This window comes from Rhinoderma darwinii, chromosome 1, assembly GCF_050947455.1.
Source record: "Rhinoderma darwinii isolate aRhiDar2 chromosome 1, aRhiDar2.hap1, whole genome shotgun sequence".
Taxonomy (NCBI): Eukaryota; Metazoa; Chordata; class Amphibia; order Anura; family Rhinodermatidae; genus Rhinoderma; species Rhinoderma darwinii.
Window position 1 is genome coordinate 547401394 of NC_134687.1, and position 12687 is coordinate 547414080.

General features: G+C 39.7%; 1 protein-coding gene across 2 annotated transcripts in view; it reads left to right on the forward strand.

Moving 5' to 3' along the window:
* TMEM167A (transmembrane protein 167A) overlaps positions 1-9200 on the forward strand; it is a 35753-nt gene extending 26553 nt beyond the window's left edge. For both annotated transcript variants that reach the window (XM_075837659.1, XM_075837667.1), the window contains exons 2-4: positions 2399-2508; positions 5058-5092; positions 8786-9200. In XM_075837659.1, coding sequence (XP_075693774.1) covers positions 2399-2508; positions 5058-5092; positions 8786-8856 — 216 coding nt within the window. In that variant the 3' untranslated portion in view covers positions 8857-9200. The remainder of the gene's footprint in view (positions 1-2398; positions 2509-5057; positions 5093-8785) is intronic.
* Positions 9201-12687: the final 3487 nt, after the last annotated feature.

A 12687-nucleotide genomic window follows, 5' to 3' on the forward strand; every position in this document is an offset into this window, starting at 1 on the left:
GAAAAGTGAACCTTACTATTGAAAAGGTGAGGTCCGAACTCGACGGTTCTTTCAAAAGAACTGATTAATCTCTATGGGGAGGGCGGCCCACGTCCTGATCTCTGTGCAAGAACAGGGATTGCGGGGTCACCATGGTTGGACCACCCCCTTTACTTACTTTTCTAATTTCTCCTGTTTTCATAGGACAACCCCTTAGAATCTGCATAATTAATGTTAGATGATTTCCAGCTCCTTATAGTAGATTACCAGCACCACTTTTATGATTCCAGCTTTCCTGTAAAATCACACGTCTGTCCTTTTTTGGGGGGATATCCAGAGGTTTCCTTTCTTTTCCTGTTAATACTTCAATAAATATACGCTCTGCATAATTAATTGATGACCCCCGCAGTATGCACGTTCGTGTTGAAAGATACAGGAGTCTCTTTCTCCTTGATCAGATAAGACACAAGGTTAGACCCAGGAGAGATGGTTCTGATAGCCGGGCTCTGGTATCCATTGCCTTGACAGCTTTCCAACTGGAGCCTGAGGCAATTCTAATGTTTTGTCTTTCGAGCATATCAAATGGTTAAATTCAATTTCAACCTTCCAGTGCGGTATATGTGAGGTTGAACAAAGTCAAAATGAAAGTGATCCTCATCCCCATGAGTCTTTCAGTCTAACCAGGAATTACAGGGTATTCTTAGTACAGCACAATGGCACACCGCCTGTCATCTTGTATTGCTATACCTTTGACCTTGCGAGTCCTTCACAAGAGGACGCCCAGTATTTTATTTGTGCCGTCATTTAGAATTGCATGTGGTCACCTTTTTATACATAGACTTGTTTACAGTTACATAGTAATCCATACAACTTGGCCTGCAGTAGCTATATAATAACCTTCTGAGGAGTAGATGTGGAAATGAAGTCCAGTGGTTTGAATGGGGAAGTCCTTCCGGCCAATATTTCTAAATAGAACTTCTACAGCAGCATTATGTTTTCTTGCATATTATAGGCTGATTGTATGAAGATGACATCATACGGTATATACTCACCCGTAAAATAATAACGTAATCTGTCCTGCAGCCTAGAATATTGGGATCCCATGACTGGGAATCTTGGAGATAAAAGATAATTTGAAAGGCTCTGTTCACACTTGCTTTAGTTTTTTTTTCCCCCCATTAGCTTTCTGTTGCGTTTTGATAGAATAGTGTAACATGCTATAATATTCTTTCCAGGAAAAAGCAATGGAAGCATGACTGACCTCTTAGAAGTAAAAAGAAACAGATCATAGCAAAGCCATCAAATCCATCATGGATCTTGTAAAAATGGAAGCTATGATTCCAGTGTGAACAGAACCAAACACAACTTCTGTTTTCCGATTTCCTGTACTAATAGATCCCTGTGTGTCTGGCCTAGCATTGTTGGTGCAGTATTTGCAACCGTGCAAGAGGAAAATGACTGATGGAAAGTGCAGGAGCTCTCAAAGTGGTACACTGATATGTGGTAGTTGTAGGCAATATGGGTCCTAGTGGGTTTTTTCTGAAAAAATTTAGAATTTGTTTTTTTTATGGCTATGGCAACATTGCAAGAATTTTGAATTAGAGAGTGTGACTTTGGCCTCCTGCTCACGGCAGAGCTATATGCAGGAGGCTGTATTGCAGCACACAGAAGTTCTACAAACCCATAGGCACTCTGGGGGAAGTTTATGCAGACTGGCGTTTTATATGCCTGTCTTCAACTGCACTGGAGTTAAATGCATTAAGAGGCGCACACCTCTTAATAAATTTGAAGCATCTTTGCCTGTTCGTGCAACAGAGACTAAGCAGGCGTAGATTTTCGCTATAGTTTATGGTGGATTCTGGCATAATTCTAGTAAATCTGTCAGTCCATGGGAAGCCACTCCCCCTTCTTTTAAATCTCCTCTCACTTTCAGATGCCTAAAACAGCAAAAAGTCGCAAATTATTGCGCCAAAGTGGCATACGCCTAAATTTGTCTCTTTTTAATGCCCCAAAAGTGTTGTGAAGCCATTAATAATTTCACCTCTCTGTGTGTCGCTGTATGGGGCTCTATGCGGCACTATACATCAGGGTTATTGTACCCCCATAAAACTGAATCCAATGGCGCATGCCACATATTTATTTTTTTCTGTTGAATTCATATGAAATCGGAGGCATACAGTGGGTACATTAGGGCTGCATGGAAGTCCGAAACCATATTAGTTATGTATATGAAGTCTTAATGCGTTAACTTCTATGTAGAATATTTAGATCAACAAACATTTGCCTTTAGTGTTTGAAAATAAATGTGTACGTTAATAAAAATATGAAGCCGCTTATTCCTATAGTTTGGTAGGAGAGGAAGTTCCCTGTTGTAAAACATGTCAATTATTTTTACATTTTATTTTCTCTTTCTTCTCAGTCTGCCATTTTTAACTTCCAAAGCCTGTTGACGGTGATTCTTCTGCTAATATGCACATGTGCGTACCTCCGAGCCATGGTTCCCAATCTTCTTGATAAAAACAAAACTGGGTATGTAACGTCATCCTTGCTATGATGTGAATTCTAATAACCGCTTATTATTATTCTTACGTATCACTAACTCACTCCTTTTGTTCAACCTGAGGGGCTTTTAGTTGTTGTTTTTTTTTATTTGTTTGTTTTTAAACCTTTCACCGCCATTTTCGCACAATTATACCTCCATACCCATATGATTTCTGAAAGTCGATACCTGCGTCATTGTTAAAAATTCCAGACATCACTATACACTCATGGGCACCTTCATGCAATTTTGCAGCAAATTGTAACGGTTTACCAAAAATCCATACAAATTAAAGTTTTGGGCTAAAAGTCTAACCAAATTAGAGCCTTGGACGCACAACACCTTCTAGAAATAAAAGTTCAAGATGTTCAGAGTTTATACATGCCACTTATGCCTATGTCTTCGCACACATACTGTCACAAAATCACCAAAAATCACTGCGATCCAGATGCCAATAAACATTTTAGTCGACACACGGCCTGATAAGAAGTGCAAATATTCATCTTCCCAACCCTTTAGTAGATAAAATGACCTCCAATATGTGACCGTCAGAGAGCACATATCCTCATAGGTAAGGTTGGGGTGATTTTGTGAACAAATGCTCAAGTATCACACCCATGCGGCCACTGGAAGGCTGTACAGGGAAAAAGATGACCGCGGCAGATTCTGGTTATTCTGTACTCTCACTTTTAGCTTCCCCCGCTCACCCCTTCCCTACACAGACACAGTAAGTATAACTGTCATTCTTCCCTCTGACTTTAGGAATAATGCACATAGAGTATGTGTATATGTGCTATGGATGGGAAAACCACAGCATTTTAACTATATGTGAACATACCCTAATTGAGTCTATATTTTTATTTAAAAAAAGACAAAAGCCAGCAAGTGTGAATACAGCCTTCACAAATGTAATACAGTATAGTATTTTTATATGCTAGTAGAAATTGTGCTTGCCATTTCCCTGGGAATAGCCATACCAAACAGCGTAATAACTATTGCTTACACTGCCGGCTAGGACTAAAGCTGTGTTTTAGACTGGACAATTTATTGTCCGAGATTAACAGGTGTAGTTAAAGCATACCCATGTGACACCTGTACGTTGCACATAAAGGTTGTCGTCACCGCTACAACCGTGTCACATACTGTTGGTGCCTTAGAGAGGAAGTGAGGGAATTTTTTAAGACGGGTAATTGAAAAGTCCTTATTTTATTTAGCACTTTTTTTTATTCATGAAGACTGTGAGCCTGGAAAGCCCCTTTAACCCTGTCAGCCTTATTCCTTTATACGTTTCAAATGCCAATGCCCCTTGCCGTTGTCACTTATATAAATCTTGGCAGCGTGGAACGGGCCTTAATGTGTGCAGCGCTACACTTTACTGTCTTCCAGCTCCCTCCCCAATGGAGTCCGTGGCCAGATCATCGCAAGGACTCCTGTCTTGGGAAAGCCCTTGACATCACTGTCCGTAAATGGACAGTGACGTTGGGAGCTTTGAGATGTCGTAATCCCTGGCCAGAGCTCTGTTGTGATTTCTCTTCTGGAGGAGCCCCTGACGTCATTTTGGGGATTCTGCTCCTAGAGCGAGCCCGTTTAGGCGCAATCTGCAGTGGGGTGCGGCACTATCTACAGTAGGAGGGTGTGTGGTGCGATCTACAGGGGGTGGTACTATCTACGTTGGCACTGGCACTTTATATGTGGGCACTATCTACAGTGGACACTGGCACAATCTACAAAGATATTGCAGTACTATCTAAATGGGCACTGTGGTGTTTTCCGGGGGTTGGGATGAAAAAAAAAAACCTGACAAATGAATTTCACCCGTTCTTTGTGTCCAGGACCTTTCTCAAGCAACAATGGGTGAATGTGTATAACATTTATAGAACTTGCTGGGCAACAATCAATTACTCATAATCAATACAAAATATATATAAATAACAAAATGCCATACGTGCATATCATCTAAATGTGTACAATGTGAAACATAAGTAAAATTACAGCATATTAAATATATAATCATATAGTGCCTGTGACTATAAGTGAGTACATCATGTGAATATACTGAAAAACACTATACATATAAAATTACAAAAAAGTGCTTTTTTTCCCCACATTTTTTTTGTGCTTTTGTCTGCTCATAAAAAATGGAATTAAACTAATGTAGAAAATGAAAGCCTCATAAGTCTTGTAAAATAAGCAAAGTAAAAATAGTTGTGATATTCAAAGCGGTTGCAAAGATATTATCGTTTAAAGACGTGCACATCAGAAATGTGACCTGGACACAGGGGCATCAATGACCCTTGGTCATGAAAGGGTAAAGACCAGGAGCAGATGACCGCAGAATGAAATAGCGCCAGAGAGCTCATAGCCATGATGTAATAAAACATGAATGACAACATTGTACCTTAACCCTACAGCTACTATATAATATTCCTAGCGAACTAGACCCGTGAACACATGAAATACATTTAAGATGGAGCTCTATTTTTTTTATCTTGTTCTTTTCATGTATTTTTGTCAATAAACCCATTTCCTTTTATTGCAGAATACTTGGAATTTTTTGGAAGTGTGCAAGAATTGGTAAGTCTTCTCATTCACTTCTTCAATGTGGGCAATTACTAGCTTCATTCTTGTAGTATTCTTTCACTTCAATAATTCGACCAAAAATTGTCCGTTCTGTTAATGTAGCTATATCCAATCTCAATCTTCATACCTTCAACTTTTTCCTTCATATAAATGGTCCCCAAGTCCCCAATCTCTTTGGGCTCTAGAACCCATTGAGAAATCAAATGCATCTATATCTATAAAGTCTTTGCATAGAATAGTTTAGTACCATAAAACAATCCGGCACCTGTCCGGTCCCACTCATGTCGATTTAAAACTATTTACTCTTCAGCAGTAGAATTTATTTTACCCTCTCTGCAGTGACATCTCATTTATATTTAACCCCTTAAAGAGTCTCTGTCACCACGTTATAAGTGGCCTATATTGTACATAATGTTATCGGCGCTGTAATTTAGATTACAGTAGTGTTTTTTTATTTAGAAAAACGATCATTTTTGACGGAGTTATGACATATGCTTTATGCTAATGAGTTTTTTAATCAACAAGTGGGCGTGTTTTACTTTTTGGCAATTTCGCCACACTTTTTTGCATCCTAAATTTACGCCGTTTACTGTGTGATATAAATAACACAATGACTTTATTCAGCGGGTTGTTGCAATTGCAACGATACCAAATGTATATAGATTTTGTATGTGTTACTACTTTTACACAGTAAAAAGACTTTTCTCCATATTTAAAGAGCCATAACTTTTTTTTTATTTTTTTTTTTTCCGCCAAAGCAGTTGTATGAGGGCTTTTTTTTTTGCGGGACAACTTGTAGTTTTTATCGGTACCATTTTGGAGTAGATGCGACTTTTTGATCACTTTTTATCACATTTTTTTATTTTATTTTTTTTACGACGTTCACCGTGAGTGTTAAGTGATGTAATAACTTTATAGTTGGGCTTGTTACGGACACGGCGATACCAAATATGTGTAACTTTTTTACTTTATTTAGTTTTTAATAATAAAGCAGTTTGTAAGGGGAAAAAGTGTGTTTTTTCATTTTTATTTTTTTTAAGTTTTTTTTTTTTTAAGGCTTTATTAAACTTTTTTTACTAGTCCCACTAGGGGACTTCACTATGCAATCCTCCGATCGCATTTATAATACACTACAATACTTCTGTATTGCAGTGTATTAGTGCCTGTCCATGTAAAACGGACAGGCATCTGCTAGGCCATGCCTCTGGCATGACCTAGCAGGCATACACTACAGGCAGACCTGGGTGCCTTTCTTATAGCTGGGTCTTATAGCTGGGTGCCGGTGGGATAAGAGGGAGCTCCACTCTCTGGTATAGATTTAGATTTTTAGATTTTTTTTTTTGATTTTGTAATAGAGTAGCGAGATACCGTAAAAAAGCGTTTCCATAGCACAATGCGCATGTGTTACTTGCAAATTTTTCTGCTTGATTTGCTTCGTGTTCATAGCAGATTTCACACCTTCTACATTGATAAAGGTGCAATCTGCTGTGAACATCTTCAGCAGAATGAAAATCTGCATCATGCTCCGATATACGTGCGGAAAATGTTCCGCAGCATGTGGATGAGATTTGTTTAAATCTTATCCACTTGGCTTCATTTCTGTCTCGTTTGCAATGGAGCCTTACAGTGGCATTTGTCACCCATATGGACAGTAATGTCAGGGGTGACCCCAGACCCAGAGTCCCAGAGCGCTACTAGTGCTCTGCCTGGGACTCCAGGTCTGCTCCTGACCTCACTGTCCATATATGGACAGTGATGTCAGGGGCTTCCTCAGAGCAGCAGTCCTGCAACAGAGCTCTAGTATAAGCTCTGCTCTGGGGAAGCTCCTGACATCACTGTCCATATATGGACAGAGACGTCAGGGACTTCGTCATTCGCCAGTGCATTCCTCCTTCAGCCTGCTCTTTCCTCTCCCGAGGGAGCTACGGTGCACCGTGGGCCGCAGATGACCGCCTCAGGGGCCGCATGCGGCCCGTGAACGCGTGTTTGAGACCCCTGGTCTAACATATACGGCATTATCCCCTTTCCACAAATGGACTTAACTGTAAATCCATTATAGCAGTATTTTTTTCGCAACTAGGCATACAGTTACATCCAAGTGGTATACAACCAACACCCCACTGCAACAACCGGGATCAGAGTTAAACAGTGAATGGCATATGTTTGACAGATAAAAAAAACAATGGTGGAATTGCTGTTTGTTTTTTTTAATTCCCCCTGAGAAAGCGTTAAAGGCTATATACACCTTTTGAACTGATTTTGGATCAGTGCGGAGAGGGGCAAAGCTTCCAAGTGTTCAGGGAGGGCAGATCACAGGAGCTGTTAGTATCATAGTATAGGTAGGGAGGAGAGCACACAGGCTAGCAAAATGCTTTCTCTATACTGACCTGCTATACTCTCCTTGCTGCTATCTAGAACAGCCATCAGGAACAGTGGACTGACGGATTTGAATTAGAATTTGCTGGAGAACAGCTGTCTACAGGAGTTACAGACTCTACAGCAGCAAAATGGCTGGAAACTTTTAATGAAAACTCTTTAGAAAGTCGCTTAATGTTGCATTTAGAACGCATATAGACAATAAAAAAAAATAAATTCAGTACAGATGTGTGCAAAGCCTTTAATGACAGTTTAACATTTAAGTTATTTGTACCCTAATAGGTGCCATTGGAAAACAGAACTAGACCTGCAAAAAACAAGCCCTCATACAGCTATGTCAATGGAAAAATAAAAAAGTTAGGGCTTTCGGAAGGCGGGGATAAAAAAAACCTGAAAATTTCCGCATCACAAAGGCCAACACTGGTTGCGGCGGGAAGGGATTCAACTGATGCCTATAATAGGCTATGGGTGATGGATGCCACTGTCACAGCCTCTGTTTAACGTATACATCTGGAGATTTTTCCGGTGTATATGCTAAACATAGGGGAAAAAAACATGATGTGACCAGTACCTTATATTGCAGTTTTGCAAACAGGTGCAAGATTATCAGATGCCAGTTTACAGTAATTTTATGGTATATAATTTGAGATGTCATTTATTTGTACTTTATTCTACAGCGGACATATTTGTGTTTAATGAAATGCTCCATTTTTTTAGGCAGCGTCTTTCTTTTTTTTTTTTTTTTTTTTTTTTTTTTAGATCTCTGCTTTTGTATATAATAGCCTCCTATTTTGCCTTAAACCAGGAAGCCGGGGTCACACACTACATTCAAAGGCACCAGTTTGACATTCATGATCTATGAACTTGAATTTAATTTTATTTCTTATAAGTCTACACATTCATCTTAAAAATGTTGTGCTGCCAACTCAAACAAACCTCGGAATAAATGTTCTCACATACAGTCTAGGCTCAAACGATACCCACTCTTGTCTAAATTCATCATCGATTGTTTAGTTCTTCACTAGACATTCTAGCAATGTACCATAATGTTTATCGCAATGATTGACAGGCTGTCTTGTGCAGAAATGCTTCACTGCAATCTATTTCAAGGTGATTTCAGATGCCAAAAACATGTTAATCTTGGAATGCTTCCATAATTGTTCCACATCTTGTCATTTTTATTACTAATAAAATATGCTATTTCTTGTCCCATAAGAGGAAGTATGGTTATTATAATTTTTAAAAAAATTGTCAGAAGATTATGGAATTTTCTTGTTTTTTTTTTCCAACTTTTCTTTTTTTATTTTGTAGGTGAAAGGAAAAGTCCATATGTGGCCATATGCTGTGTGATAATGGCGTTCAGTATACTCTTCATGCAATAATCGGAGGCAGATTCCAGCGAGCACCATTTGTTTTTCTTGTGGAATAAATATCTTTTCGTCAATATGTGCATAAATAATTTCTTAGATACTTTTAAGTCCCTGACAGATTATGCTTCACGTTATGGGTCCAAGACGGTTTAGGGATCCTGAGGATGTTTAAAATTTGGAACATAAGAGGGGACTGTATGTTGTCATTTTATTTTGAAAATTATATTTATCTTGAGGAAAAGCAGCCTTTTTGCAAAGTCTAGTAAATTATTTCAAATGCTGCACTCGAAGTAAAAATATTGTTTCACCACCATGGTTTGAATTAATAAAAAAGTTGATGACTTGTTTTTCAGAAACAGTATTCTTGCATTTTTCCTGATTGTTTCATGACACATTGTCCAAATCTTCTGTCATTTTGTCATTAAATAGTTGGTACAGTTAAAAAAAAGATATGTCCATCAAGTTCAACCTGCGGAGGAGAAAAGGACATGGATGAAAGAAAGGGGAAGGGCTCATTTTAGAACTTTATTGATAGAGGAAGACAAAGAAAACAACGTAAGACCTTAGCCAATCTGTCCTAACATTGTTCCAATAATAACCCTACTGCAGGATACTAATATTTGAGATGAATCCTGCTTTAGTTAAGCCCGTATGTTAGGCATTTCTATCTGCCATTTTTAAAATGTTCACCTTCTGGTAGGTGCTTAAGTTGTGTGCTTTTTTGCCAACTGAAATAATTGGTGTATGGCTTATGAAATTATTGACCTAGAATCATGAAAATATCCAATTTCCAAGTTCCATAATTTAGAAAATAAGCAAATAACAAGGTGCACAATTACTCAACAATGTAAAGGGAAGGAACATACATTATATATACACTAGGCAATTGTTAATTTTTGACTGCTTTGTTTCTTTAAATAAAGAACATGTTTTTTGCAGTTCCTAATATACTTTGTGATAAAATTCTGTCTCCAATCATTAAATGGACACTAACTTTTCAAACAGTTTATGCTAATCTAACAGTATACCTGATATGGATCACCTTTATAATTTATTGTTGACAATCGGTTATTTTATTCATGCAAATTCTGTGTGAAGTTACTGCCGGTAGGTGTCTCCCTTCCTGTAATCTGCTGTCTACCCCCTGTTAAGCAAAGTCCGTCCCTAGTTACAGAAGGGCTTCAGAAGGTGGGGAGTGTCTATACTCCCTGCCTATGCAATTCTATGGGGAGGGAAGAGCAGAGTGAGAGGAGACCTGCTGGTAAGGTTTCTATCTCACCCTAGTGCTGGATTCTCCGCTACACTGCTCATTACTGCTGTATAATCTCTTTCATGCTGCTGCAGCTTCTAAATATATGTGACAGATAGAGATAGGAGAGCAGGATTATAGAACACATAATAGCCATTAGGCTCCGCCCACTAGCTCAGAGACAACTGAGAATTGGAGGGGAAAAATAATGCAGGAAATAAGTCATATAATGGTCAGAAATAGTGTTATTCCTCATGTAGACAAGTGACAGCTTATTTTGAAGAGTCACCTGAAACATTAAGGAATGCTTTAAATAAATACTTTCATTTTCTTTTAACTGATGCACTGTATTATGGCTAGTGCAGGGCCTGAGGGGGTGGCGTGTAGCACAGGGATTCACAAAACACCAAAGAGAATTTCCATGTCATGAATCCTTCCTCTTAGGCCCTGCACTAGGCAGTGTGTCAGTTTTGTCCCAAGTGTTAGTATAATTGTTGGGGCTGCAGGAGGGAAATACTGTTTGTTTATGGCTTGTTCATATGGGCACGATACATATATACTTTTGGCAAATAGTCTAGCCGACTTTGTAGTCTTTTGATAACCTATTGATAAAATAGTAATGCCAAATATCTTACCTTTTAAGTCCCTATGGAGATTTACCCATGAGGAACTATAAAAGAAAAAAACAAGTCTTACATTTTATCATGTTTTATGTATAGAAGTTGAGTAATTTGTAATTACATTGCTTAACTTATCTGTAAGGGTATGTTCCCAAAGACAGGATACACTGCGTATTTTCTGCAACAGAATTTTTTTTAAAAATGCAGATAAGTCTGTCACAGAAATCCACAGCATTTTTGCTGAGCATGTCGCTGTGGAAACGCTGCAGTCTTTCTGCAGTGTGTAGCGTCCATGGCCACGGGCCGTCGGGTTTGCCCACATCCCGACGCCTGCAGCCATGGATCCATGAGCGCTGGTCCCCATCTCCTTGCTAAGAGACGCCGCTCCGGTCTGTTGTGTCCCGTAGGGTACACGCGCACCCTCGTGCCCGGCCTTAAGGGCCAGCGCGCGCACGAAGGAAATCGTCATCATCAACTGCCATGATTTCCTGGACTATAAGAAGGCCTCAGGCCTTCTGATCCTTGCCTGAGCGTTGTTAGTTATCCCAGTCTGTCTTGCAATTGCCCCCTTTAGTGTTTTCCTTGCCTTGTTACCTGTTCCTGTATCCCGTGCTGTTCTTGTTCCTGTGCCTATTAGTGTCGGAGTCATGTCACGTTCTGTGTCATCTGCCACGTCCGGAGGAATCCGCCACGTTCTGTGTCATCTGCCACGTCCGGAGGAACACGCCACGTCTGGCGCAACCTGCGGCACCTGTTTGGCATTGCCTGCTGCGCCCTTCTCCATCTGTACCAGAAGTGCGGCCACTGTCTGGACTATCCATGTACCCTTGTGCGGGACATTGTATTGCTGGGGTTTCCTTTTGTCTGGCCAGCTGCCTCCCCGCTACGGCGGTACAGCCTAGTGGGTCCACAAACCCGCTTCGCGACACAGTGGTTTTACCTGCAAATTTAGTGTTAAACATTGATTATAGCAAAGTATATGTGCACCTGCGGATTTCCAGCGGTTTTTACTTAGTTTCTGTTGTAAAAACTGCAACAAGACAAATCTGTTGCAGACTTTATGCCCCACTTTGGGCCAAACACGCAGCATCTCTGCACAGAAACCCGCAGATTAAATTGACATGCTGCAGAATTAAAAGTCGCACCACAGAACACTTTCCGCACAACTTCTCTGCGTTTTTTTTTTTGCGGCGTGGACATGAGATTTTCTAACGGCCTGTTCACATCAGCATTGAGTTTTTGTTTGCCTTTCTGTTCATCTGTTCCGTCAAGAGGAATGGATGAATGGATGGACGGACAGACGGAAAGTAGAGTTCCCTTGTGCATTACCATTATGCTATTGTTTCTGTGAGAAAAACAGAAACCTAGTGAAACAGAGCAAACTCAAACCTAAAAATACCATTGAAATCAATGTTAATGCAAACGGAAATGATACTTTTCCTCGGACGAATGGAAAGCCAAACAAGCCCAATGCTGATGTGAACAGGCACTAAATCGAATTAACTTTGCTGCTACTGTAAATGCTACAGAATTTCCACACACAATTCCATTGAGGAAATTCCACAGCGCTTGCGCTAGGCGGGAACCTGGCCTTACTGGTCCAGAATTAGTCTTTAACAACTCGGGGACCCCTTATTCTTAGGATCTATTAACAGATTTACTCTAGTATTACACTAATTATTTTAGCTTCCCAAGCTACCTGTGGAAAACCTGGAATGCTGCAAACACAGCACATTAAAATGACACAAGATTTTTGTTTTACAATGTGCTGTGCCTATGTCACAGAAGGAAAAAAAATTGAATACTGCAGGTAGAGGACACTGTAGTTGCACATTTATTTGTTCTCTGTCAGGTGATGGGAAAAAAACAAACCGGTGCAGAAATATCTCTGATTTAGCAGTGTGTTTTGCCATGTCACAGATGAAAATAATCATTATTTATTCGGACGTGTCGCACACAAAAAAAAACTTGTAG